Raw genomic sequence first — 25,999 nt, forward strand, 5'->3', positions numbered from 1 at the left:
ATTTACTATCGCCGCATCCATAACGACCTGACCTATAAAACTATCCCACTAGTTAACCCCTTCAGTGAACACCGTAAAAATAAAAAACTAGGCAAAAAACAATGCTTTATCATCATACCGCCGAACAAAAAGTGGAATAACACGCGATCAAAATTGAACATTGTACCGCCGAAAACATCATCTTCTCCCGCAAAAAACGAGCTGCCATACAGAGTCATCAGCAAAAAAATAAAAAAGTTATAGCCCTCAGAATAAAGCGATGCAAAAATAATTATTTTTTCTATTTTTTCTTTTGTATAAAAGCGCCAAAACATAAAAAAAGATATAAATGAGGAATCGCTGTAATCGTACTGACCTGAAGAATAAAATTGCTTTATCAATTTTAACAAACGCAGAACGGTATAAACGTCCCCCCAAAAGAAATTCACGAATTGCTGGTTTTTGTTCTTTCGGCCTAACAAAAATCGGAATAAAAAGCGATCAAAAGTCACGTGCCCGAAAATGATACCAATAAAAACGTCAACTCGTCCCCCAAAAAACAAGGCCTCATATGACTCTGTGGACCAAAGTATGGAAAAATTATAGATCTCAGAATGTGGTAACGCAAAAAATATATATTTTTTATTTTTGCAATAAAAAGCGTCTTTTAGTGTGTGACAGCTGCCAAACATAAAAACACGCTATAAAAACCTGCTATAAATAATAAATAAAAACCCCATTATCACCACCTTAGTTAGTGAAAAATAATAAAATAAAAAAAGTATTTATTTCAATTTTCCCAATAGGGTTAGGGTTAGGGTTGGGGCTAAATTTAGGGCTGGGGCTAAAGTTACAGTTAGGGTTGGGGCTAAAATTCTAAAATTAGGGTTAGGGTTAGGGCTAAAGTTAGGGTTAGAGCTGGGGCTAAAGTTAGGGTTGGGGCTAAAGTTAGTGTTGGGGTTAGAGTTGAGGTTAGGGTTTGGATTACAATTACGGTTGGGTTAGGGGTGTGTCAGGGTTAGGGGTGTGGTTAGGGTTGGGATTAGGGTTAGGGGCGTGTTGGAGTTAGGGGTGTGTTGGGGTTGGGATTAGGGTTAGGGGTGTGTTAGGGTTAGGGGTGTGGCTAGGGTTGGGATTAGGGTTAGGGGTGTGCTGGGGTTAAGGGTGTGTTGGGGTTAGGGGTGTGGTTAGGGTTGGCATAAAGCTTAGGGGTGCATTGGGGTTAGGGTTGGAGTTAGAGTTGGGAGGTTTCCACTGTTTAGGCACACCAGGGGCTCTGCAAACGCAACATGATGTACGATCTCAATTCATGCAATTCTGCATTGAAAAAGTAAAACGGTGCTCCTTCCCTTCCGAGCTCTGCCGTGCGCCCAAACAGTGGTTTACTCCCACATATGGGATATCAGCGTACTTAGGACAAATTGGACAACAAATTTTCGGGTCCAATTTCTCCTGTTACCCTTGGAAAAATACAATACTGGGGGCTAAAAAATTATTTTTGTGGAAAAAAAAAAGATTTTATATTTTCACGGCTCTGCGTTACAAAACTTTTGGGGATTCAAAGTGCTCACCACACACATCTAGATAAGTTCCTTGGGGGACCTAGTTTCCAAAATGGGGTCACTTGTGGGGGTTTTTACTGTTTAGGCACATCAGGGGCTCTCCAAACACAACATGGCGTCCCATCTCAATTCCAGCTAATTTTGCATTGAAAAGTCAAATGGCGCTCCTTCCCTTCCGAGCTCTGCCATGCACCCAATCAGTGGTTTACCCCCACATATGGGGTATCGGCGTACTCAGGACAAATTGTACAACAACTTTTAGGGTCCAATTTCTCCTGTTACCCTTGGTAAAATAAAACAAATTGGATCAGAAATACATTTTTTGTGAAAAAAAGTTAAATGTTCATTTTTTTAAATATTCCAAAAATTCCTGTGAAACACCTGAAGGGTTAAATGTGGTTTTGAGCACCTTGAGGGGTGTCGTTTTTAGAATGGTGTCACACTTGGGTATTTTATATCATATAGACCCCTCAAAGTGACTTCAAATGTGATGTGGTCCATAAAAATAAATGGTGTTGTAAAAATGAGAAATTGCTGGTCAATTTTTAACCCTTATAACTCCCTAACAAAAAAAAATGTTGGTTCCAAAATTGTGCTGATGTAAAGTAGTCATGTGGGAAATGTTACTTATTAAGTATTTTGTGTGACATATCTCTGTGATTTAAGGGCATGAAAATTCAAAGTTGAAAAATTGCGAAATTTTCACAATTTTTGCCAAATTTCCATTTTTTTCACAAATAAACTCAAGTAATGTCAAAGAAAGTTTACCACTTTCATGAAGTACAATATGTCATGAGAAAACAATGTCAGAATCATTGGTATCTGCTGAAGCGTTCCAGAGTTATAACCTCATAAATGGACAGTGGTCAGAATTGTAAAAATTGGCCCGGTCATTAACGTGCAAACCACCCTTGGGGTAAAGGGGTTAACCTACCCTTAAAATTATAGACTGTTCATGTCTTTGTCAGTGGGCAAACTTACAAAATCAGCAAGGGATCAAATAATTATTTCCCCCCACTGTATATCCACAATGGTGGTCTTTCATGGGGTGGTGGGTCACACATTGGGGTTATATTAATACTGTAGATAATGAACTATATTTATGAATTGCCTTATATGTACTGTATAGTCTGGTTCTCCTGGGATGTTACCCCTTTTGTTGAAAATGAAGACTTTTTTTGTTACATCTTATAGTACATGTGAGAATCACTACCTCGCTGTAGTATTGCCCACATAATCTACAAAATGGAAAAGTAGGCATAGGATTGAGAATATGAGTTATTAATGCACAAAGTGACAGAACAAAGAGGAGAGTGAATGAGAGAGTAGAGAAGAGGTGGTGTACACATTTAGACACAAAGTGACCGGGTGACTAAAGACCGTCCTCAATAGCCTCCATAATGGCTGACTATGGCTTGCAACCTCCTCTCATTTATGGCTAATATAAAAGCTCTGATGCAATCTTCCAAAAAGAGAGAAAATAAACAAATACAATTGATATAATAAATGGATAGATAGGATGAATAATAAGTGTACATGGGCAGGGAGTATAGACAGCCTTTTCATTTATATAGAATATATACTGTAGTGCTGTCTTTTTCAAATTTTCTTAATTTTCTTATTTTACACCCAGACTTTATTACATTGGTGCTGCTTTATATTTTGGAGTTTTGGATAGGCTGATGCTTCCTCACCTCTTGTGCATTAATTTCTTCCACTTATGAATTGAATCTTTATCAAAATTCTGTTCTATTTCGGACAACTTCCCAATCTCCGGCAAGATAAATAAAGCACTGGCATCTCCTTTGTAGGGTATGGAGATCACCGTGGCCTCATCAGTGATGGCTGCCTTGTAAAATCCTGTCCTGGACATGAACGGGACCTTCACAGTTTTTTTCTCATTGACGTGAAAATCTCCCTCGTTTGTCCATTCCTTGTCAAATGGATTTTCCCATTTTGCTATAAAAAAAATAAAAAACATTAGCAATAAGTTATTCTATTATGTCTCATATGGAGGGATATCGACTGAGCTGTGATATTATGTCGCTGATATTATTGACACCCAATAATGGCCTAACTATGCAGTATTGCAAAGCTTTACTCATCAACTAGTGCACCCATCTATGTCCAACACTGAAGGTAAACATTCTGGTCAGTCATTACTACTAACAAAAGTCATATTTTAGTAGCTTGCCCCTTATGTCTTAGAAAATTTCTAAACTGAGTTCTTAAGGAAGTACAAAGGGTGAAGTTATCCAATCTTGAATTACTATGTGTTACAATGTAAGTGATTACCTTTAAAATAAATGTAGTTGATGAGGACAAATATGGCATCCTTGTTAACACTGTCCAGCAGCTCGGCGATCTTGCCATGGGTGTTCTTCTTCACATAACCATTGATTTGATTTTTGGCTTCTTCATCATTCTCAAAATCAATAGAAAATGCCTCGGAGTGGTAGAGCTTCTTGGCCTCATCTAAGAACGTCTGGAGAATCTTGTACTCCTGGGAGATGAAGAGCGCGTTCCCTCCACTGAGCTGCAGCTCTCTGTTCACATCATTCAGGAGAACTAGAAGATGGTGGAAACCTTCATGGATTTCTTGTTCTGATATCTCAGAAGTGTTGAATCCGATTCCTTCAATGATTTGTGAGAAGGTCTGGGCCTTAGCACCAAGTGACAGGAAAGCAAATGCAGTAGAAATACTGATTGGGGAGAAGACAATGTTCTCAGTAGGATGATCTAGAGCCACCTGCCGATACAGGTCAAAGGAGAATTTGGAATTGTAGTGAGATATTTTGTGACAAGGCATGGACTCGTTCTGGTGTTGGTGGTGCTCTTTGCCATGGTGTTCCCCTTTCTTGTGATGGCCTTTTTTGTGATCATGGTGGTCATCCTTGTCATGATGATCGCCCTCATGATGGTCAGCCAAAGCCAATGTAAAAAGTAGAGCCACTCCCAAAAACAGAAAGACCCTCATGTTTCTGCAAGACAAAGAACATTTCACTGTCAGATTATGCTAAATGTCAGTAAAAAATTATGTCATCTATACAACGCCCACAACTACCCAATGAAATATGAAAACATGGCTGCTTTCATCCAGAAATAGCTTCATAACTGTCTATTGGTTAATTTCAATGGAAACTGCTGGTTTATTGATTACTACCTACTAATAGAAAAGCATTGATCAAGAAAAAACTTTTAGATAAAATAGTTATTGTAATAACCTATCAAATGGTTCAATGACACAATCAGCTCAAGTAAATCTACTACTAATGGCTTTGGGATTCAGTCAGCACATGCTTTTGATGTGTTTAGACTGCAGATTATCTGAAAATTCAATTAATCTTTCATATTTCACAATCTGACCCATTAGAAGACCATTGATATCACTTATTATTAATATCGAGGATGCAATACATTAAATGGAAATATACAACAGATTACAGAACAGGAGAAGGACTTGGGTATTCTGGTACAAGAAAGGTTATTTGAAAGTTAAAGTGAGTTCAAAGGTGGCAACTAGATTATTACATGGGATGGAGGCCTCTTCTATGATGACATGTTGGAAAAGTTGGGCTTGTTTAGGTTAGTAAAAATACATCTCAAATTTCATTAATGCATGTTTGGTCAATACAAATGACTAGCACATGACTTATTCCTTCCAAAGACCTTACAAAGGACCAGGGGACGCTAATTACTAGTACAGAAAAAAATCAATTTTGGCAGCTAAATAGGAAAGGGTTCTTTACAGGTAGAACAGTCAGACTGTGGAATGCCCAACCACAAGAGGTAGTCATGGCAGACATCATAGCCGCTTTTATAAAAAAGGGCTGGATGCTTTTTTTCACAACAAATGGCATTATGGGTTATAATCTAGTGATAGAGAATGTACAGCTCTGGCAAAAATTAAGAGACCACTGCAAAATATTCAGTTGTCTGATTTTTTTCTTTATAGGTATATTTTAGTGTAAAATATAAATTGTTCATTTATTCTACAGGAAATATTGTTCATGGATTCTATTACCTTCTGAAAACATGTCTCCGAAGTTCCAAGCAATAAATTTAGCACTTTTTTTCTGAATAGGAGAAAGGGTCAATTTAAAAAAAAAAAAAACCCAGTGCTTTCAGACCTCAAATAACACAAAGAAAACAAGTTCATAATAATTTAGAAACAACAATACTAATGTTTTAACTCATGAAGAGTTCAGAAATCAATATTTTGTGGAATAACCATGATTTTTAATCACAGATTTCATGCGTCTTGGCATGCTTTCCACCTGTCTTTCACACTGCTTCTGGCGCAAAAATGTAAGAAGTTTTTCTTTTGTTTGATGGCTTGTGACTATCCATCATCCTCTTGATTACATTCCAGAGGTTTTCAATGGGGTTCAGGTCTGGAGATTGGGCTGATCATGAAAGGGTTTTGATGTCGTGGTCTCTTAATTTTTGCCAGAGCTATATATCTGGTGGAGAATGGCTGAACTTGATGAACTCATGTTTTTTTCACCCTACAGTGCCTTGAAAATGTATTAATATCATGTGAACTTTTCTACATTACATGCACAAACTTTAATGTATTTCATTGGGATTTTATGGGATACTAATACAAAGTAGTAATTTTTTCAGAAGTAAAACAAAGAAAACGATACATGGTTTTCTATTTAAAAATGTAAATCTGAAATTTTCATGTACATTTGTATTCAGCCCCCTGTAGTCTGATAGACCTAAATAAAATCCTGTGTGGCAGAAAACTAACACGGCACATCACTCTGAAATCATCATCCACACTGTAACACATGGTGGTGGCAGCATCTTGCTGTGGGGAAGCTTTTTTTCAGCAGGGGCAGGGAAATTGGTCAGAGATGATGGGAAAATGGATGGAGCTAAACACAGGGTAATCCTGGAAGAAAACCTATTAGAGGATGGAAAAGACTTGAGACTGGGGCATAGGTTCACATTCCAGATGGACAGTGACCCAAAACATCCTGCCAGAGCCACAATGGATACAATATTCATGTCTGCCAAGTCACCGTCCAGACCCAAATCCCAGAGAATCTGTGACAAAAAGTGAAAATTACTGATCACAGACTTCTCCATCCAATCTCATTGAACGAGAGCAAGTGTGCAAAGAAGAAGGTGCAAAATGTCACCTCTAGATGTGCAAAGCTGGAGAGAAAGACCGCAAAAGACTGCAGCACAAAAAGGTGGTCCTACAAAATACTGACTCGGGGGCTGAATACAAATGCATAGCACAATTTTCAGACTTAGGCTACTTTCACACTAGCGTTAACTGCAATACGTTAAAATGCGTCGTTTTGCAGAAAAAACGCATCCTGCAAAAGTGTTTGCAGGATGCGTTTTTTCCCCATAGACTTGTATTGGCGCCGCATTGCGACGGATTGTCATACGTCGTATCCGTCGTACGACGTATGCGTCAAAATTTGGCGACACGTCATCGGCAAAAAACGTTGGTTGTAACGTTTTTTGCCTCCGCCTAAAAAACGTGTCGCGACGCATCCTGCGGCATGCTTCGTTGGCTACAATGGAAGCCTATGAGCGACGGATGCGTTGGGACACGGCGAACGACGCAATGCAGCGCTGCAATACGTTTTTTTACACTGAGCATGCTCAGAAGCTGGATTTTGTTGCCAATTGGCCAGACACCCCCAAATCTATATAAACCTGGCCTGGGCCTTCAACCCCACATATGCCAGCAAGAAGACCAAGGGAGAAGAAGTGTTGTGAACTCTGTTTTTGGGCTCCCTCTAGTGGTCACAAGCGGTACTGTGTAGTGTTGTCTTTCTGCAGGTTGGCAGCATCAGCTGGTTCGTTATCCTTGGTTGGTTTCCTATTTAGCTCACCTGGATACTCAGTTCCTTGCCTGCTCTCAATGTATTCAGTGCTCTTCAGATTCCTTGTGACTACCTTGCTCCCAGTCTCTCCAAGACAAGCTAAGTTTTTGTTTGATCATTTTTTGATTATCAGCATTTATTATGTTTTCAGTCCAGCTCGCTAAAATGTGATTTCCTCGCTTGCTGGTTGCTCTAGGGGACTGAGTTTCTCCCCCCACACCGTTAGTTGGTGCGGGGGTTCTTGAAATCTCAGTGTGGATATTTTGTAAGGGTTTTTTACTGACCGCACAGACCCCTTTACTATTTTCTGCTATCTAGTATTAGTGGGCCTCATTTGCTAAATCTGTTTTCACCCCTGTGTATGTGCCTTCCTCTTACCTCACCGTTATCATATGTTGGGGTCTTCTATATCTTTGGGGATTATTTCTCTGGAGGCAAGAGAGATCTTTCTTTCTCTCTAGGGGTAGTTAGTTCCTCAGGCTGGCTCGAGACGTCTAGGATTTTTAGGCACGTTCACCGGCTACTTCTAGTGTGTTTGGATAGGTTCAGATTTGCGGTCAGTCCAGTTTGCCACCTCCCTAGAGCTTGTCCTATGTATGTTACTTAGCTGGAGTAATTTGTGATCCTCAACCACTAAGGATCATAAAAAAGAAGCCTGCCACCAAGACTCCAGACTGCCAGCAAGACTCCAGACTGCCAGCAAGACTCCAGACTGCCAACAAGACTCCAGGCTGCCAACAAGACACCAGGCTGCCAGCAAGACTCCAGGCTGCCAGCAAGACTCCAGGCTGCCAGCAAGACTCCAGCCACCATAGAGCCAGTGTGAGTATTGCCATTTTTGTGTGCGTCTGTGTGCCTGTGCATTTGTGTGTGTATGAGGTACTGACTACAGCAAGAGCTTAAAACCTGAAGAGAACCAGAGGCCTGCCATCGTCCTGCAACAGCCAGTGCCATGCTAGAGTCCAGATCCACCCTGATGCCAGCCACTGTGAAGACATGCAGCTCCAGCCAGAGGACTGTCAGCCTTTTTTACGTGTGTGTGCGTATGCTTCTTCTGTTTGGGTCCACCTTTGTGCCTTTGTTGTACATATGTGTATTTGCATAAAGCTTATGTGCTTTTGTGTGTGTGTGTGTGTGTATTTTTGTATGGCTGTGTGCTTTTGTAAGTATGTCTTCATGTGCCTGCACCTTATTATGCCTTAGCCAATCTTATGCCTGTTCATGTGGGAGGGTATGTGTCCACGTTCAGAATTGCATCAGGATTTGGTCAGGATTTTCCATCAGTATTTGTAAGCCAAAACCAGGAGTGGGTGATAAATGCAGAAGTGGTGCATGTTTTTCTATTATACTTTTCCTCTAATTGTTACACTCCTGGTTTTGGCTTACACATACTGATGGAAAATCCTGACCAAATCCTGATGCAATCCTGAACGTGGACACATACCAGGCATGTTTGTGTGCGTCTTGTTGATTGCATATGCATTTGTCCATGCCTTAATTGGTTAATTGCCTTTTTCTGATGTATTTACTAAGTATAGTGGTCTGTGCAACATGTGGTTTAAATGTGTGGTTTGTTTTTTTTCTCTTAATTTTTTTTTATTTTTTTTTTTTAAATCGGATGTATTTTTGCAAAGTCTAGTGGTCTGCAGCTTGTGGTTTGAATGTGTGAGCGTGGGTTTCTTTTTTTTCTATTTAAAAGTGTTGATTTTCTTATTACTGTTGAAACCATTCCCAGTTGATGTACTTGTATTTAAAATAAAGAGCATTTCAGCTCCTAATTGTGATGTAAAAAAAAAAAATAAAAAAAAAATAAAATAATAAAATGTTTATTAAAAAAATGTCCGTAGTATCATTTCAGAAAGGTAAATTTAAAACTGGTGTATGTACCAATGGTTACACATGCAATACAGAGTTGGTTGAGGGCTCATTTTTTAATAAAGGTTATACTTTAAAGGTTTTTTGGGGGAGGTGATTTTTGAAAATAAAATGTGGTAAATATATTTTTACATGGTGGGTTCACATTTCAAAATATTTTTTTTTGGGACATGGAAATGAATGGTATAACGTGCACCTGTTTTTGGGTTTTGGTGTTCACCTTTAATGAACATTTCTCACATCATTTTAGCAGGGTGTTTATCGTTAAACATTACCTAGTTCAGGGGGTGGTCTAACTATAAATCCATTATACTTATTACAGATACACCAGGGACCATATCCACTCAGCAGCCCACCAGGACCACATCCACAACTCTTTAAAAGTAAGTTTTGAAGACCCCAAATCTGCTACTTCAATGTGTAGAGCAGATTGCAAGTGTCTTTTAACTTACAGAGACACCAGGACCACAGCCGCCGCCTGTCTTCCCCACCAGGACCAGCCCACCAGGACCACAGCCACAAATCTTTAAAAGTAAGTTTTGAAGACCCCAAATCTGCTACTTCAATGTGTAGAGCAGAGTGCAAGTGTCTTTTAACTTACAGAGACACCAGGACCACAGCCGCCGGCCTTGCGACCGCAACAATGTCCTCTTCTGACAGCCCTCCTCCACAGCAACAGCGTGTATCGGTAAGTTACACACCAAGTCCATACCATGCCCCACCCCAGGCCCCATTTCCACACCATACCCCCCCATTACCAAACCCAGCCCCAATACCCTCACCAGCCCCAATACCAAACCCAGCCCCAAACCCCACGCCAGCCCCAATACCAAACCCAGCCCCAATACCCACGCCAGTCCCAATACCCAACCCAGTCCCAATACCCAACCCAGTCCCAATACCCAACCCAGTCCCAATATCCAACCCAGTCCCCATACCCATCCCGGCCCGCAAACCAAATTTCTTCCCCAATGTTTTCTTCCTTGCCCAGCTTTTCTTCCCCAGTAAGTATTCCCCCTACCCCAACACCACCCCCCTCTGGTCAGCCTCCTGCTTTTACCCCCCCTTCCACTGCACCCCAACCAAGTAGGGTTTCCCCACCTATCGACGTGGTCCAACCTTCCAGCCCCTCCTCCCCTTGTATCTCCACCCCACAGTTTGAAGATTTGTAACATGCTATTTAAGAATGTTAAAGTTTGTTAATTTTATTAAAAAAAATTTGAAAATAACAAATATATTTCTGTTTTTTTGGCAAAAAAATAAAATAAAAAAAGTTAAAATAAAATTAAGTATGATTTAAATTCTACTCTTTGTGTGTGGATTCATTAAGGTAATATGGTAACTAATAAAAAAGGTAAAATAAAAATATACACCAGACGTGTGAAAGGTATAACATATTGGTTTTATTACCAAGAAAACCACGCTTTTGGACCTTTTTTTGGGGGGGAGAAACACATTTTTTACATAAACAAAACACATGGAAAACATGTCACACAATGATGTCTTGCCATGGAATCCGCCCGACAGGTGACACAAAATAATCGGCAAACTGGTCCCTCATCCTGGTAACAGAATCTGTGGAGCGAACAGAGCTGCTGCGGTAGTCCCACAAGGTTGTCTCCAATTCTTCGTCATCCAAGGAAACGGGCTCCTTTGAAAGGACAAAGTTGTGGAGCACCACACATGCCTTAACAACCTCGTCTACAGTTGTGGTTTGCAGTTTGATTGCCGTCAGCAGAACTCTCCACTTTGCCGTCAATATACCAAAAGAACACTCTACTACTCTTCTTGCTCTAGTAAGGCGGTAATTAAATACCCGTTTGGCACTGTTTAAGTTCCGGCTACTATATGGTTTCAGTAGGTGCGGCGAGAGTTGAAACGCTTCATCACCTACACAAACATATTCCATGGCTGGTTCACTTGTTCCTGGGAGTGGTCTGGCTGGCGGGAAATCGTATGTCTCTCCATACAGGCAACGACCCATTGGAGAGTTTTTAAAAACTTGAGAATCGTTGGACCGTCCATACGCTCCTATGTCCACAGCAAGGAACTTGCAGTTGGTGTCTGCAATAGCCATGAGTACGATTGAGAAGTATTTCTTGTAATTGTAGTACTCCGAGCCTGTTCCTGCCGGTTTAGCAATCCTTATATGTTTCCCGTCAACGGCACCAACACAATTTGGGAAATGGCAAATTTGCTGAAACTGTTCTGCACTTGTCAGCCAGATGTCCATGGATGGTTGGGGGATATACAGGTCCTTCTCAAAAAATTAGCATATAGTGTTAAATTTCATTATTTACCATAATGTAATGATTACAATTAAACTTTCATATATTATAGATTCATTATCCACCAACTGAAATTTGTCAGGTCTTTTATTGTTTTAATACTGATGATTTTGGCATACAACTCCTGATAACCCAAAAAACCTGTCTCAATAAATTAGCATATTTCACCCGACCAATCAAATAAAAGTGTTTTTTAATACCAAACAAAAAAACCATCAAATAATAATGTTCAGTTATGCACTCAATACTTGGTCGGGAATCCTTTGGCAGAAATGACTGCTTCAATGCGGCGTGGCATGGAGGCAATCAGCCTGTGACACTGCTGAGATGTTATGGAGGCCCAGGATGCTTCAATAGCGGCCTTAAGCTCATCCAGAGTGTTGGGTCTTGCGTCTCTCAACTTTCTCTTCACAATATCCCACAGATTCTCTATGGGGTTCAGGTCAGGAGAGTTGGCAGGCCAATTGAGCACAGTAATACCATGGTCAGTAAACCATTTACCAGTGGTTTTGGCACTGTGAGCAGGTGCCAGGTCGTGCTGAAAAATGAAATCTTCATCTCCATAAAGCATTTCAGCCGATGGAAGCATGAAGTGCTCCAAAATCTCCTGATAGCTAGCTGCATTGACCCTGCCCTTGATGAAACACAGTGGACCAACACCAGCAGCTGACATGGCACCCCACACCATCACTGACTGTGGGTACTTGACACTGGACTTCAGGCATTTTGGCATTTCCTTCTCCCCAGTCTTCCTCCAGACTCTGGCACCTTGATTTCCGAATGACATGCAAAATTTGCTTTCATCAGAAAAAAGTACTTGGGACCACTTAGCAACAGTCCAGTGCTGCTTCTCTGTAGCCCAGGTCAGGCGCTTCTGCCGCTGTTTATGGTTCAAAAGTGGCTTTACCTGGGGAATGCGGCACCTGTAGCCCATTTCCTGCACACGCCAGACTCAGTCCACTGCTTCCTCAGGTTCCCCAAGGTCTGGAATCGGTCCTTCTCCACAATCTTCCTCAGGGTCCGGTCACCTCTTCTCGTTGTACAGCGTTTTCTGCCACATTGTTTCCTTCCAACAGACTTACCATTGAGGTGCCTTGATACAGCACTCTGGGAACAGCCTATTTGTTGAGAAATTTCTTTCTGGGTCGTACCGTCTTGCTTGAGGGTGTCAATGATGGCCTTCTTGACATCTGTCAGGTCGCTAGTCTTACCCATGATGGGGGTTTTGAGTAATGAACCAGGCAGGGAGTTTTTAAAAGCCTCGGGTATCTTTTGCATGTGTTTAGAGTTAATTAGTTGATTCAGAAGATTAGGGTAATAGGTCATTTAGAGAACCTTTTCTTGATATGCTAATTTATTGAGACAGGTTTTTTGGGTTATCAGGAGTTGTATGCCAAAATCATCAGTATTAAAACAATAAAAGACCTGACAAATTTCAGTTGGTGGATAATGAATCTATAATATATGAAAGTTTAATTGTAATCATTACATTATGGTAAATAATGAAATTTAACACTATATGCTAATTTTTTGAGAAGGACCTGTACTCCGGCTGTAAAGTGTCTCAAATAGCCCGACATGTCTCCTTCACTATTCCGGAAATAGTGGAAATGCCCAGCCGGAATTGGTAATGGAGCGAAGTCAGAGATTCACCCGTAGCTAAGAAGCTGGGAAAAAAAAAAAAATGTTAGAAAAAATTGCACAGACCAACGCCTTTTTTTTTTTTTTTGGTTTCCTGGTAAAGTTTCAATAAATGGCACTGTGAAAAATTTTTTTAGGACGGGACACACAATAAAACCTGCATGAAACCGGTGTAAAATAGTGGAATGGCCTCAAACAATACAAAAATTACATGCTGCCGAAAATGGTACGCAATGTGTCAGCGCAGTATTGTCTGCAGCATGTAATATAACATTAAATATGAGCAATGACATAAAAAAAGCAGTTGAATGTCAACAAACAAACAAAAAAAAAAACATTCTGCAGAAAATGCAACGCAATGTTTCAGCACAGTATTTTCTGCAGTCTGTTATAGGACATTCAATATGAGCAATGACATTAAAAAAAAGCAGTGGAATGGCCGCAAACAAAACAAAAATTACATGCTGCAGAAAATAGTACGCAATATGTCAGCGCAGTATTGTCTGCAGCATGTAATATAACATTAAATATGAGCAATGCCATAAAAAAAAGCAGTTGCATGCCAACAAACAAAAAAAAAAACATTCTGCAGAAAATGCAACGCAATGTTTCAGCGCAGTATTTTCTGCAGTCTGTTAGGGTATGTATCCACGTTCAGGAAACGCTGAGTTTTTGACGCTGTGTTTTTCCGCAGCGTCAAAAACGCAGCGTCCAGATGTTACAGCATAGTGGAGGGGATTTCATGAAATCCCGACTCCACTATGCGTTAAAAAACGCATGCGTTTTTGCCGCGAAAACGCACATGCGGTGCGTTTTTTCAAAACGCAGCATGTTGCTACAATGAGCAAAACACGCAGGAACACCGCAGGTGACCTGCCAGTGACCTCAGGTGCAGTTTTGGTCAGGATTTTACTTGCATAAAATCCTGACCAAAGCCTGAAGCAATCCTGAACGTGGACACATACCCTTATAGGACATTCAATATGAGCAATGATATTAAAAAAAAAGCAGTGGAATGGCCGCAAACAATATAAAAATTACATGCTGCAGAAAATAGTGCGCAATATGTCAGCGCAGTATTTTCTGCAGTATGTTATATGACATTCAATATGAGCAATGACATAAAAAAAAGAGGCTTACCGCAGGGTCACCATCAGCCGCTCCGCCGGTGTGATGGCAAGCCTCATCCTTGTGTCCTGCCTTTGGATGACATCCCCTAGTTTTTCAAGCAAATAGTCAAAATGTTCCATCCTCATCCGTACGTAATTGTAGAATTTGTGTGGGTTGTGCCGCAACTCCAGGTACAGAGTGGACTGGACACCCCGGGACATCCGCAGTTCATTTATCGGATGGTTCCATAGTCTTCTCCGTCTCCGTTCCTGCAGAAGCATCCTCCGTCTTTCCGCTGCCGCCTCCTTCTCCCGCACTATGACATCCAGGCGATTCGTCTCAAATATCACGTCAGTAATAGTGTTGAGCATTCCGATACCGCAAGTATCGGGTATCGGCCGATACTTGTGGGTATCGGAATTCCGATACCGAGATCCGATACTTTTGTGGTATCGGGAATCGGTATCGGGATTAATATCAATGTGTAAAAGAAAGAATTAAAATAAAAAATAGGGATATACTCACCTCTCCGACGCAGCCTGGACTTTACCGCCATAACCGGGAGCCGTTGTACCTAAAAATGCGCGCTTGAAGGGCCTTAGATGACGTCACGGCGCTCTGATTGGTCCGTAGCGGTTGCGTGACCGCTACGGACCAATCACAAAGCAGTGACGTCACCTAAGGTCTTTCAAGCGCTTGAAAGACCTTAGGTGACGTCACTGCTTTGTGATTGGTCGCGTAGCGGTCACGCGACCGCTACGCGACCAATCAGAAGCTGCGGACGTCTTCTAAGGTATTTCAAGCGCTTGAAAGACCTTAGGTGACGTCACTGCTTTGTGATTGGTCGCGTAGCGGTCACGCAACCGCTACGGACCAATCAGAGCGCCGTGACCTCATCTAAGGCCCTTCAAGCGCGCAATCTTAGGTACAACGGCTCCCGGTTACGGCGGTAAAGTCCAGGCTGCGTCGGAGAGGTGAGTATATCCCTATTTTTTATTTTAATTCTTTCTTTTACACATTGATATGGATCCCAGGGCCTGAAGGAGAGTTTCCTCTCCTTCAGACCCTGGGAACCATACAGGATACCGTCCGATACTTGGTGTCCCATTGACTTGTATTGGTATCGGGTATCGGTATCAGATTAGATCCGATACTTTGCCGGTATCGGCCGATACTTTCCGATACCGATACTTTCAAGTATCGGACGGTATCGCTCAACACTAGTCAGTAACCAAACTCGCAATCCTCACAAGAACACCTTCCATCTCTGCCACTAAACTAAAACCCTCAAAGATGGGCTGTAAAAACAGTAACTATATAGTTTTCCATATTTTCCAGTAGCCAATCAAATTTGGGAGCCTCCCATTTTAAAAATGGATCCGTCGTAAAAACGGATGCAACGAATGGTAAAAACGGATGCAACGGATGCAACGCATCCAGTATTTTGACGGAAACATTTAGCGGATTTGCGACGGATCCATCGAAATGCTGTATGCATTGTATACGTTTTTCACTTTTTTTGACGCATCCGTTTTTTCGGCAAAAAGACGATTTGTGACGGTTTGCAGTTAACGCTAGTGTGAAAGTAGCCTTATATTTTTTAAATGTTGTATAATTTTTCTTTACACCTCACAAATACTTGCTACTTAGTGTTTGTATCACATACAATAAATAAATAAAGTGCATTTATGTTCATGTGTATAAAGTGAAAAACAGGGGAAAAGTTCACGGGGTATGAATACTTTTTTAAGTCACTATTAGTGTTGAGCATTCCAATACCGCAAGTATCGGGTATCGGCCGATACTTGCGGTATCGGAATTCCGATACCAAGTTCCGATACTTTTGTGATATCGGGAATCGGTATCGGAACCATATTCATGTGTAAAATAAAGAATTAAAATAAAAAATATGGATATACTCACCTCTCCGGCGGCCCCTGGATCTTACCGCTGTAACCGGCAGCCTCCGTTCCTAAGAATGAGCGCGTGAAGGGCCTTCGATGACGTCACGGCTTCTGATTGGTCGCGTGAGCGCTCATGTGACCGCTCACGCGACCAATCACAAGCCGCGACGTCATCGCAGGTCCTTCACGCTCTCATTCTTAGGAACGGAGGCTCCCAGTTACGGCGGTAAAGTCCAGGGGCCGCCGGAGAGGTGAGTATATCCATATTTTTTATTTTCATTCTTTATTTTACACATGAATATGGATCCCAGGGCCTGAAGGAGAGTTTCCTCTCCTTCAGACCCTGGGAACCATTCCGATACTTTGCGTCCCATTGAAATGCATTGGTATCGGGTATCGGTATCGGTGAGATCCGATATTTTGCCGGTATCGGCCGATACTATCCGATACCGATACCAATGCATATCGGAAGGTATCGCTCAACACTAGTAACTATATATAACTATGCAACGATATAATAGGTGGATATAAAGAGAAAAATGAGAAAATTCTCAAACTCAACAATGTGGTAAGAGTAAAAAGCATCTATATAAACCATCTCTGTACTCACAGAGTTATTGGTCCCTCCAGACTTTGCAGGTGGCTTCAGTGTCACAGATGACTTTATATAGGACAACGGCTTCATCCTAATGTGAAAATGTCATTCTCCAATCATTAACTGGTAACCTGTGCGCTGCGGGATCATCTGTGCCAAAGTCAATTGAAATTATTTGTTTTGACTTGTGTCAGCGTACAACAAACTCTGTGCCTCCCTTATTGGAGATTTTCTGGGGCAAGAGATGCAGAGATATATCATGAAAAAGGCAAAAATACTTTTCTGCGAGTCATTCAAATTTTAAAATGTTATAACATTGGAGTCCTTCTATTACATCCTGCAGGTGCGGCTGGTGGGCGAGAACATCATGGATGTAGAAGGCTGGAGATCGTAGCACTTATGCAAGTTTAGCACTGAGTTTTATATGTTTATCACTAATCATTCACATGGAGCTATACAGGTACAGACTGGGACTGAAATTCAGCCCTGGCATTTGGAATCACACAGGCCCATGTTGTCCCCATCCCCATGAACAGATGGGATAGATTACTAATATTACCCTGGATGGAGAAAAGCAAGACTTACTACAAGACCAGTATTTCTAATAATACCTGTGGCCTGCTGGGGTAAGTGACAGAATCAGCGACTTTGTTCTCCATCACAACTGTTAACAGTATGGGTGTCTTGAGAACACTGATTCTGTTAACAACGTAGCAGACAAGGCAGCCCAAAACCAGACATGCCCTTCTGGCATTTGCCAGAATTGCTAGATGGCTAGTCCAGCCCTGGAGCTATATACCTCCTGCATAAAATAATTTAATTACTAAAATACTTACCTTTAGTACACATTTTGTCGTGTTATGCTCAACCTTACAGCATTGTGCAAGAGTTTCAGGCAGGTGTAAGGGGAAAAAATGCTGCAAAGTAAAAATGTTTTGAAAAATAGAAGTGTTCATTTGTATCAACTAGCAAAATGAATGAATAAAAAAGAAATCTTAATGACACCAATATTTGGTGTATTTGGTTACTGAACAATTCAGGCAGATTGCAGAGTTACTGAAGACCTCGGACAGGTTGTATAGTTACTGAAGATGATGGGCAGATTGCAGAGTTACTGAAGACCTCAGGCAGATTGTAGAGTTACTGAAAACCTGGGACAAGTTGCAGAGTTATTGAAGACATCGAGCAGATTGCAGAGTTACTGAAGACCTCAGACAGGTTGTAGAGTTACTGAAGACCTGGGAGAGGTTGTGGAGTTACTGAAGACCTCGGGCAGACTGTAGAATTACTGAAGACCTTGGACAGATTGTAGAGTTACTGAAGACCTCAGGCAGATTGCAGAGTTCCTGAAGACTTCGGACAGGTTGTAGAGTTACTGAAGACCTGGGAGAGGTTGTAGAGTTACTGAAGACCTCGGACAGGTTGCAGAGTTACTGAAGACCTGGGACAGATTGTAGAGTTACTGAAGACCACGGGCAGATTGCAGATTGCAGGCAGATTGTAGAGTTACTGAAAACCTGGGACAGGTTGTAGAGTTATTGAAGACCTCAAGCAGATTGCAGAGTTACTGAAGACCTCTGACAGGTTGCAGAGTTACTGAAGACCTGGGAGAGGTTGTAGAATTACTGAAGACCTCTGGCAGATTGCAGAGTTACTCAAGACCTGGGATAGGTTGTAGAGTTACTGAAGACCTCAGGCAGATTGCAGAGTTACTGAAGACGTGGGACAGGTTGTAGAGTTACTGAAGGCCTCGGGCAGATTGCAGAGTTACTGAAGACCTGGGACAGGTTGAAGAGTTACTGAAGACCTCAGGCAGATTGCAGAGTTACTAAAGACCTGGGACAGGTTGTAGAGTTACTGAAAACCTGGGACAGGTTGTAGAGTTACTGAAGACCTCGGGCAGATTGCAGAGTAACTGAAGACCTGGGACAGGTTGAAGAGTTACTGAAGACCTCAGGCAGATTGCAGAGTTACTGAAGACGTGGGACAGGTTGTAGAGTTACTGAAGACCTGGGACAGGTTGTAGAGTTACTGAAGACCTCGGGCAGATTGCAGAGTAACTGAAGACCTGGGACAGGTTGTAGAGTTACTGAAGACCTCAGGCAGATTGCAGAATTACTGAAGACGTGGGACAGGTTGTAGAGTTACTGAAGACCTGGGACAGGTTGTAGAGTTACTGAAGACCTCGGGCAGATTGCAGAGTAACTGAAGACCTGGGACAGGTTGAAGAGTTACTGAAGACCTCAGGCAGATTGCAGAGTTACTGAAGACGTGGGACAGGTTGTAGAGCTACTGAAGACCTGGGACAGGTTGTAGAGTTACTGAAGACCTCGGGCAGATTGCAGAGTAACTGAAGACCTGGGACAGGTTGAATAGTTACTGAAGACCTCGGGCAGCTTGCAGAGTTACTGAAGACGTGAGACAGGTTGTAGAGTTACTGAAGACCTGGGACAGGTTGTAGAGTTACTGAAGACCTCGGGCAGATTCCAGAGTAACTGAAGACCTGGGACAGGTTGTAGAGTTACTGAAGACCTCAGGCAGATTGCAGAGTTACTGAAGACGTGGGATAGGTTGTAGAGTTACCGAAGACCTGGGACAGGTTGTGGAGTTACTGAAGACCTCGGGCAGATTGCAGAGTAACTGAAGACCTGGGACAGGTTGTAGAGTTACTGAAGACCTCAGGCAGATTGCAGAGTTACTGAAGACGTGGGACAGGTTGTAGAGTTACTGAAGACCTGGGACAGGTTGTACAGTTACTGAAGACCTCGGACAGGTAGTAGAGTTACTGAAGACCACAGACATTTAATGAAGAATGTAGACTAAAAGGAAGCATCATGGATACACAGACAAAACTCTGAAGTGACAAGAAAGTCCGATACCATGGAAGCCACACACAGACAGAAATCCTGGCAAATGCAGGCAAGTAGTTAGTGATACTGGAAACTGCAGGGAAGTAGGTGAGGTCCTCCATCAACTGTAAAGTTTCTTATAACTACAGTGGGTAACGATACTGGTAACCACAGACAGGTAGGTAGCAAGGTTACTCAGGGATTGGAAACCACAGGGAAGCAGGAGACATCCTGATGAATGCGGACTGGACCTGTGCCCAGAAAACTAAAAGAGTTACTATAAGTCTTATAGGAATGCAAAGACCCAGGACGTTCACTAGATGGGAGCACGCCAGGCTGGAGCACAAGAAAATCACACGGACCGGGACAGGGGGGTAATAAGGATGTGAGGACCAATTTCTATTAATTTAGTGACCTCTGCTGTCCAGTAGTCCTTTACCCTCAGACTTACTACTCTGTTGCCTCCAGTTCTTCTTTACTTTCCCTTTTCTACCCCAATGTCTTTATTAGACAGGAAATAGAGCAAGTGACAAGTGACAGCTGTTCCCACCCTTGGGGTCATCGGTGGTGCAGCATTTGCCCATACGGTGATCTCTACGGGCATACGAGTATCAGATGATTGGATACATATTACATTAACATAAAACAAATGAATACGCGGATAAAATGTAACATTTTATTGAAAAGTTTTGCAGAGAATCATTTCTGGGGATTGAAGACTCTTCCGGCAAAGAGAATACTTTTGGTTTTATAGTCATATAATGTTAAAATAAAGGGATGGTTAAAATGAACACGAGGAGGAAGCATCATGGGGATCGCTTCAAGTGCTGTAGTGCCAGCCGCCTCTGTTCCCCTCTCATCCACACTGAGCACGGCTTTATGGACGGCCTGCAGAGGTGGAGAAAAACAAGAGTATTAATATTTTTGGTATCGAGACCTTAAAGTTCAGTTGAATCCACAGATAGATATTAGACTTTAACAAATGTTTTGAAATTAGAATTTTCACAGGAATTTTGATTCATGGGGAAAAAAATCAGAAGTACTCCACAGCCTCCTATTGCCCTTATAAGACGTGTATGACACTCTGCCTCCCGTATCTGTCTCCTTATCAGTTATATCTAATGTTCTTCACTGCTATATTGTACAAGCTGTCACACACCATTTGTTTTATGACTCTCACTATTCAGATTCCTTATAATACTGCTGCTGAATTCCCTGCCTCAGCTTTTATATAGGTTATGACAGTCTTTAATGATTGGTTGTTATACTATGTGATGTGATAGCTACAAGGTATGATGGGAAAGTCCACACGGCTGCTGTCTGGATGGTGTAATGTTCTACAATGTATAAAATAGCGTTTACCTTTTTAGCAAATCAAATATTATTGGAATTTTCAAGGTTCAGGGAATTACCAAAAATTCTATAGAAATTTCCTTTGCATCCAATCAATTTGCTCATCTCTAACAGATATCAGATAGCTCAAGAAGACAAAAAAGGCAGCACTCCAAATATGAAAAAATCTTGACGTCAGAATATGCATGAAAGTCTAACTGGAGTCGCTAACAAAGTAGAGGATACCATAGGAAGAGTAGGCGCCTTAAGAAGCCAGCTGAGGACCGGCAGAGGCAGGGATAGGCGCAGGTCGAGGTGAGTTTGATATTTTATTGATTTTTATCCCTTTGAATCCAGTAAAATGGTAGCTTGGTGGCAGCTCTATGGCATAATTTATGCAAATCCAATTCCCAAAAATTCATAATCGCTTGAATCTATAAATTTTGAAAAATTAAAAGCAACTTTGATTTGATTTGCTCATCCTTAATAGATAAATAGATAAAACTTACCTTAGAAATCTTTACGTTGGCATCTCCGGTGATACCTGATAGATCAGCGATGTCTGAGAAGACGTCTACTACTCCCATCTTGTTTAACGTTTCTTTAAGGTTGAGATTTCCGGTGATGGAGAATTTGGGGAGGAATAAGTCCACCACTCTGTATAAAGTGAAAATGACCAAACTTATATACACAGCCGCCCTCACTGATGAGATCAGTTTCCCAGGGGTAGAGATATGTATTTTGCTAGGCATAGATGTATCTATAAGTCATAGGGGGACACACCTACATGACTATAATAAAGTACAATATATCCCCCAGAAAAATTCTTATAGTCGTGATGTGATTATGAGAGGAAGTTGAAAGTAAGGAAGAGGCTGTGAACAAATTGATACATTAAATGGATGACCAGGTGACTGAAGACTGTCCTCCATAACCCCTCTAATGACTAACTATGGCAACAACTTCTTCATCAGCTTTGGAGTAAGACCTAATGTAGCCTCTATGATGAAAAAGGAAAAGGGACAGATATCTCCTTACCGCCTCTGCATTGAATTCTTCCACTTGATAATTATTTCTTTATCAAAATTCTGTTCTATTTCGGACAACTTCCCCTCATTTGGCAGAATGAATAAGGCATTGGCATCTCCTTTATAAGGTATGGAGACCACGATGGCCTCATCGGTGAAGGCCACTTTGTACATCCCTGTTCTGCTCATGAACGGCACCTTCACAGTTGTGTTCTTGTTGACGTGAAAATCTCCCTCTTTGGTCGATTCTTCCTCAAATGGTTTTTCCCATTTTCCTAGAAAGAAACGAAGAAAAAGTAACATAATATTATATCACAGAAATGTGTGAAATATCAGTAGCTGAGCGATGATATTGGATGGCAGAAACTATTCCCAATATGGAACTTGACTGAAAGCCAAGCCCAACATCCAAGTGATACCTCCAGGCCAGGTCACATCATCTCTCTCATTTTAGATGTTTTAGAAATGTCTCCAACAATTTAACCCTCAGAACACTACTGCAGGAAAATGAGGCAAATTTTACCAGGTGTGGTGAGCTATGTGTTTTAAGTGATTACCTCTGAAATAAATGAAGTTGATGAGGACAAAAATGGCATCCTTATCTACACTGTCCAGCAGGTCGGCTATCTTGCCATGGGTGTTCTTCTCCACGTAGCTGTTGATCTTATTTTTTGCTTCTTCAGTGTTCTTGAAATCAGTAGAGAATGCCTCAGAGTGGTAGAGCTTCTTGGCCTGATCTAAGAACGTCTGAAGAATCTTGTGTTCCTGGGAGATGAAGAGCGCATTTCCACCGCTGAGCTGCAGCTCCCTGTCCACATCATTCAGAAGATGCAGAAGATGGTGGAAACCTTCATGGATTTCTTGTTCTGAGATCTCAGAAGTGTTGAAACCGATTCCTTCAATGATCTGTGAGTGGGTCTGAGCCTTTGCACCAAGTGACAGGAAAGCAAAAGCAGTAGAAATACTGACCGGGGAGAAGACAATGTTCTCAGAAGGATGATCCAGGGCCACCTGCCGATACAGGTCAAAGGAGAATTTGGAATTGTATTGAGCTATTTTGTGGCAAGGCATGGACTCGTTATGGTGATGGTGGTGCTTCTTGCCATGGTGCCTCCCTTTCTTGTGATGGTCGTCTTTGTGATCATGGTCGTCTTTGTGATCATGGTCATCTTTGTGGTCATGGTCATCTTTGTCATAATGGTCATCCTTGTCATGTTTATGTTTTCCTTTATGATGATCAGCAAAGGCCAATGTGCAAAGTAGAGCTACTCCCAAAAGCAAAAGGATCCTCATGTCTCTGAAAGAAAAAGAAAAAACATTTTTCGATGTAAAAAACTAATAATAACATAGACTTTATGTCTTGATGTAGGACCTCATATTGAGCACAAAGTTATATATCAGTATATTCAGCTTTCTTGGCTTTGGATTGTAATAACACCTATAACGAATGAGACTGAATATCCAGACAAACTAGACAGGTTTGGTGCGGATTTTGAAATTAAGTTGCACTATTTCTATACTATTGATCTCCTTGTCAATGCTCTTAAAGAGGTTACATGGTAAAAAAACATGTTACCACCTATAAATATTGATTGGTGGGGACTCATACTGATTGCAGAACGGGGGATTTATATCCCTGACTAGGCACTTTTACTCACATTTGAATGACGATGCCTTGCACTTTCCCAACCACCTTTCCATTCACTTTCCATTGGGTTGCCGGAAAATGACAAGAGCGGTGCTCAATAGCCCAATAGGGATTAAATGGCGCAGAGAATGCACAATACCGCTCCATTCCAGCAGGAATGCGACTTCTCCATTTTGATCGGTGCTGGTTCCAACCAATACATTTTATCACCAATCCTAAGCATAAATATGGAGAGTGTGGTGGCCCATTCAGTGAAATTAACTTTTTATTATCCCATGCTAATGCTAACAAAAGGTTCTTTGCACTGGATGTACCACCACACTCTCCATATTTGTTTAATGGTGATGACATTTGGATCAAGTCAAAGAGGCGTGCACCTCCATTTTCAAATATCCAGTTCTGTTGCTTTCCCTTTAGTTATCTAAAGGATAGGTGATAATTTGTTTTTGAAGACAACCCCTTTAACCATTCTTCAAATGAAAGTAGCTGGGTAGGATATATGGTGTTGGGTGCCATCTCTACTTTTGGAAGACAAGACATTTCCATGCATTCCACAGATGGCTAATTGGTGGCACTGGAAAATAACTGAACATTTTCTGCAAAGCTTCCTGACCGATGAAGAATGATTGCTTCGGGCACCCTTAGCTCATTAGAGGAACCTGTCTATCATAAATAGACTACACCTCGAAAAGTAAAGAAAGTAGAAATCGCAAAACTATGACAAAATCTATCCAGTTTGGCAAATGTTTTTGATACATTTTACAATTCAGAATAAATGGAAATTTAATTGTGTCATTGCATAATATCAAATCATTTTATATTGGATGATAAAGAAAGAGAACACGAAAAAAAAAACAGTCATCCAAATATAAGTCTGAAGAGGCATACTCACAATTTTTTGGATCCTCCAGACTTTGCATATGTCTATAGCTTCACAGGTGACTTTATATAGGACATTGGATGCATCCCGTAGCGTAAGCTGAGTTTTCTGTAATCATTAACCACGTTAACTACGGGATGTAGGTTCACATTTGTCTGAAAGTCAATATTAGTCAATATAAAGCTAAATATGTGCTTCCTCCCAATATCCAAATCTTCTCTTGGTCAAAGTGGACATGAGATTCAGTGATATATGGTTAAAATGAGCAACACAATGCTCTAAATTAAGCTAGTGGATGAGTCCAGCATCTTTATTACATCTCCACTGGCTTTCTAGTCTATGAGGTAATCTTTGTTCACATGAAGGGTTCAGATGTATGAGTTAGTTCATGGGTATGTGCCCCATATTGTTGCTCAGTGTTTGATATTGTTCCACTGACGACTTTGAAAAGGACCAAGACTGTTTGGGATTTGTACAGAATACTGCAATGCCTTTGGTTGGGGAAGAAGCACATTGTCACAAATATTTTAGGAGCTCACATAGATACATTAAAAGGGTTCTTTTCTGTGGATAATCACTAATTTTAGAAGGGTTCTTAGACAATAAGCAAATTAGAAAGTGCCCAAAGTGATCTCCAGTTATCAGCTGTAATCTATGAGAAAATCTAGTAACAAGTGATTAAATTACCTGCACTGCCCCCACAGGGGAAACAAAATAATGCACCATGCTTAGGCACATTGATGGGTTTTCTTTGTAATGTAGGACAGGACAGGTGCTCCAGTGTGAGAGACGCTCTTTGCTACCACTCCTTATTCTGGAGCCACAGTATATGTAAATTCAGAAGCGTCAGATAGAGGGTCTGAAATTGGGTCTTTTAAACTGGATGGTGTAAATTCTGGACCATCCTTGGACTTGTCCTTATTAAAGTTGAGCCAATCTCCTGAAATTTCATGCAGGCGAATTCCTTTCTCCCTCCCTCAATTCAAGAGGGTGAGTATTCTAATATGCTAAGACTAAATTAAGAAAATGAAACTCTTATATTCACCTGTCCCAAACCCATCTCAATAGCTCTGCGTTCCTCCAATTGTTCCTCTTTGGCAGTTCACTCCTTCCCAACTGTTAATCTACTGTCATGGGACACATGCAGGACAATGGCCGCCTCCCTTTTCAGTAGTCCACACCAGTTTTTTTAGGTAACCTGGTGAACTACTCTGATGTCATCACGTTTTAAGGCTTACTGTGACAGAGACCAAGTGCTTGGGAATTTTGCTCAAGTTTTTCCACAGTTTAGCTTAAGTTTGTCAGGAGTTTTGCTGCTTCTTCAATTGACTTGGCTCTGGCCAGATGTTTATCTCAGCTTCTCCTGACTTCCCCTGACTTCCATTCTATAATTACCATTATTTCCAAGCTCAGTCCAGTTTACATGTTCTCGTCCACACCGTCCTCCAAGCAAATT

At 41.3% G+C, this 25,999-nt stretch overlaps 2 protein-coding genes across 2 annotated transcripts in view; both read right to left on the bottom strand.

Annotated features, from left to right (window-relative positions):
• The window catches only part of LOC143764306 (alpha-1-antitrypsin-like), a 33,099-nt gene extending 16,061 nt beyond the window's left edge, over positions 1–17,038 (bottom strand). The window contains exons 1-3 of the mRNA XM_077249779.1: positions 16,822–17,038; positions 3,837–4,522; positions 3,236–3,500 (exon numbers count right to left, since the gene is read on the bottom strand). Coding sequence (XP_077105894.1) covers positions 3,236–3,500; positions 3,837–4,518 — 947 coding nt within the window. The 5' untranslated portion in view covers positions 4,519–4,522; positions 16,822–17,038. The remainder of the gene's footprint in view (positions 1–3,235; positions 3,501–3,836; positions 4,523–16,821) is intronic.
• A 3,265-nt stretch (positions 17,039–20,303) lies between these two features.
• Positions 20,304–25,999, bottom strand: LOC143781799 (alpha-1-antitrypsin-like). Its single transcript, XM_077268643.1, has 6 exons — positions 25,939–25,999; positions 24,556–24,651; positions 22,573–23,312; positions 22,026–22,290; positions 21,497–21,644; positions 20,304–20,543 (listed from the first exon to the last, which is right to left on the bottom strand). The coding sequence occupies exons 3-6, from the start codon at positions 23,306–23,308 to the stop codon at positions 20,355–20,357; spliced, it is 1,338 nt and encodes a 445-aa protein (XP_077124758.1). The 5' UTR covers positions 23,309–23,312; positions 24,556–24,651; positions 25,939–25,999; the 3' UTR covers positions 20,304–20,354.

Source organism: Ranitomeya variabilis, chromosome 1 (assembly GCF_051348905.1).
Source record: "Ranitomeya variabilis isolate aRanVar5 chromosome 1, aRanVar5.hap1, whole genome shotgun sequence".
NCBI lineage: Eukaryota > Metazoa > Chordata > Amphibia > Anura > Dendrobatidae > Ranitomeya > Ranitomeya variabilis.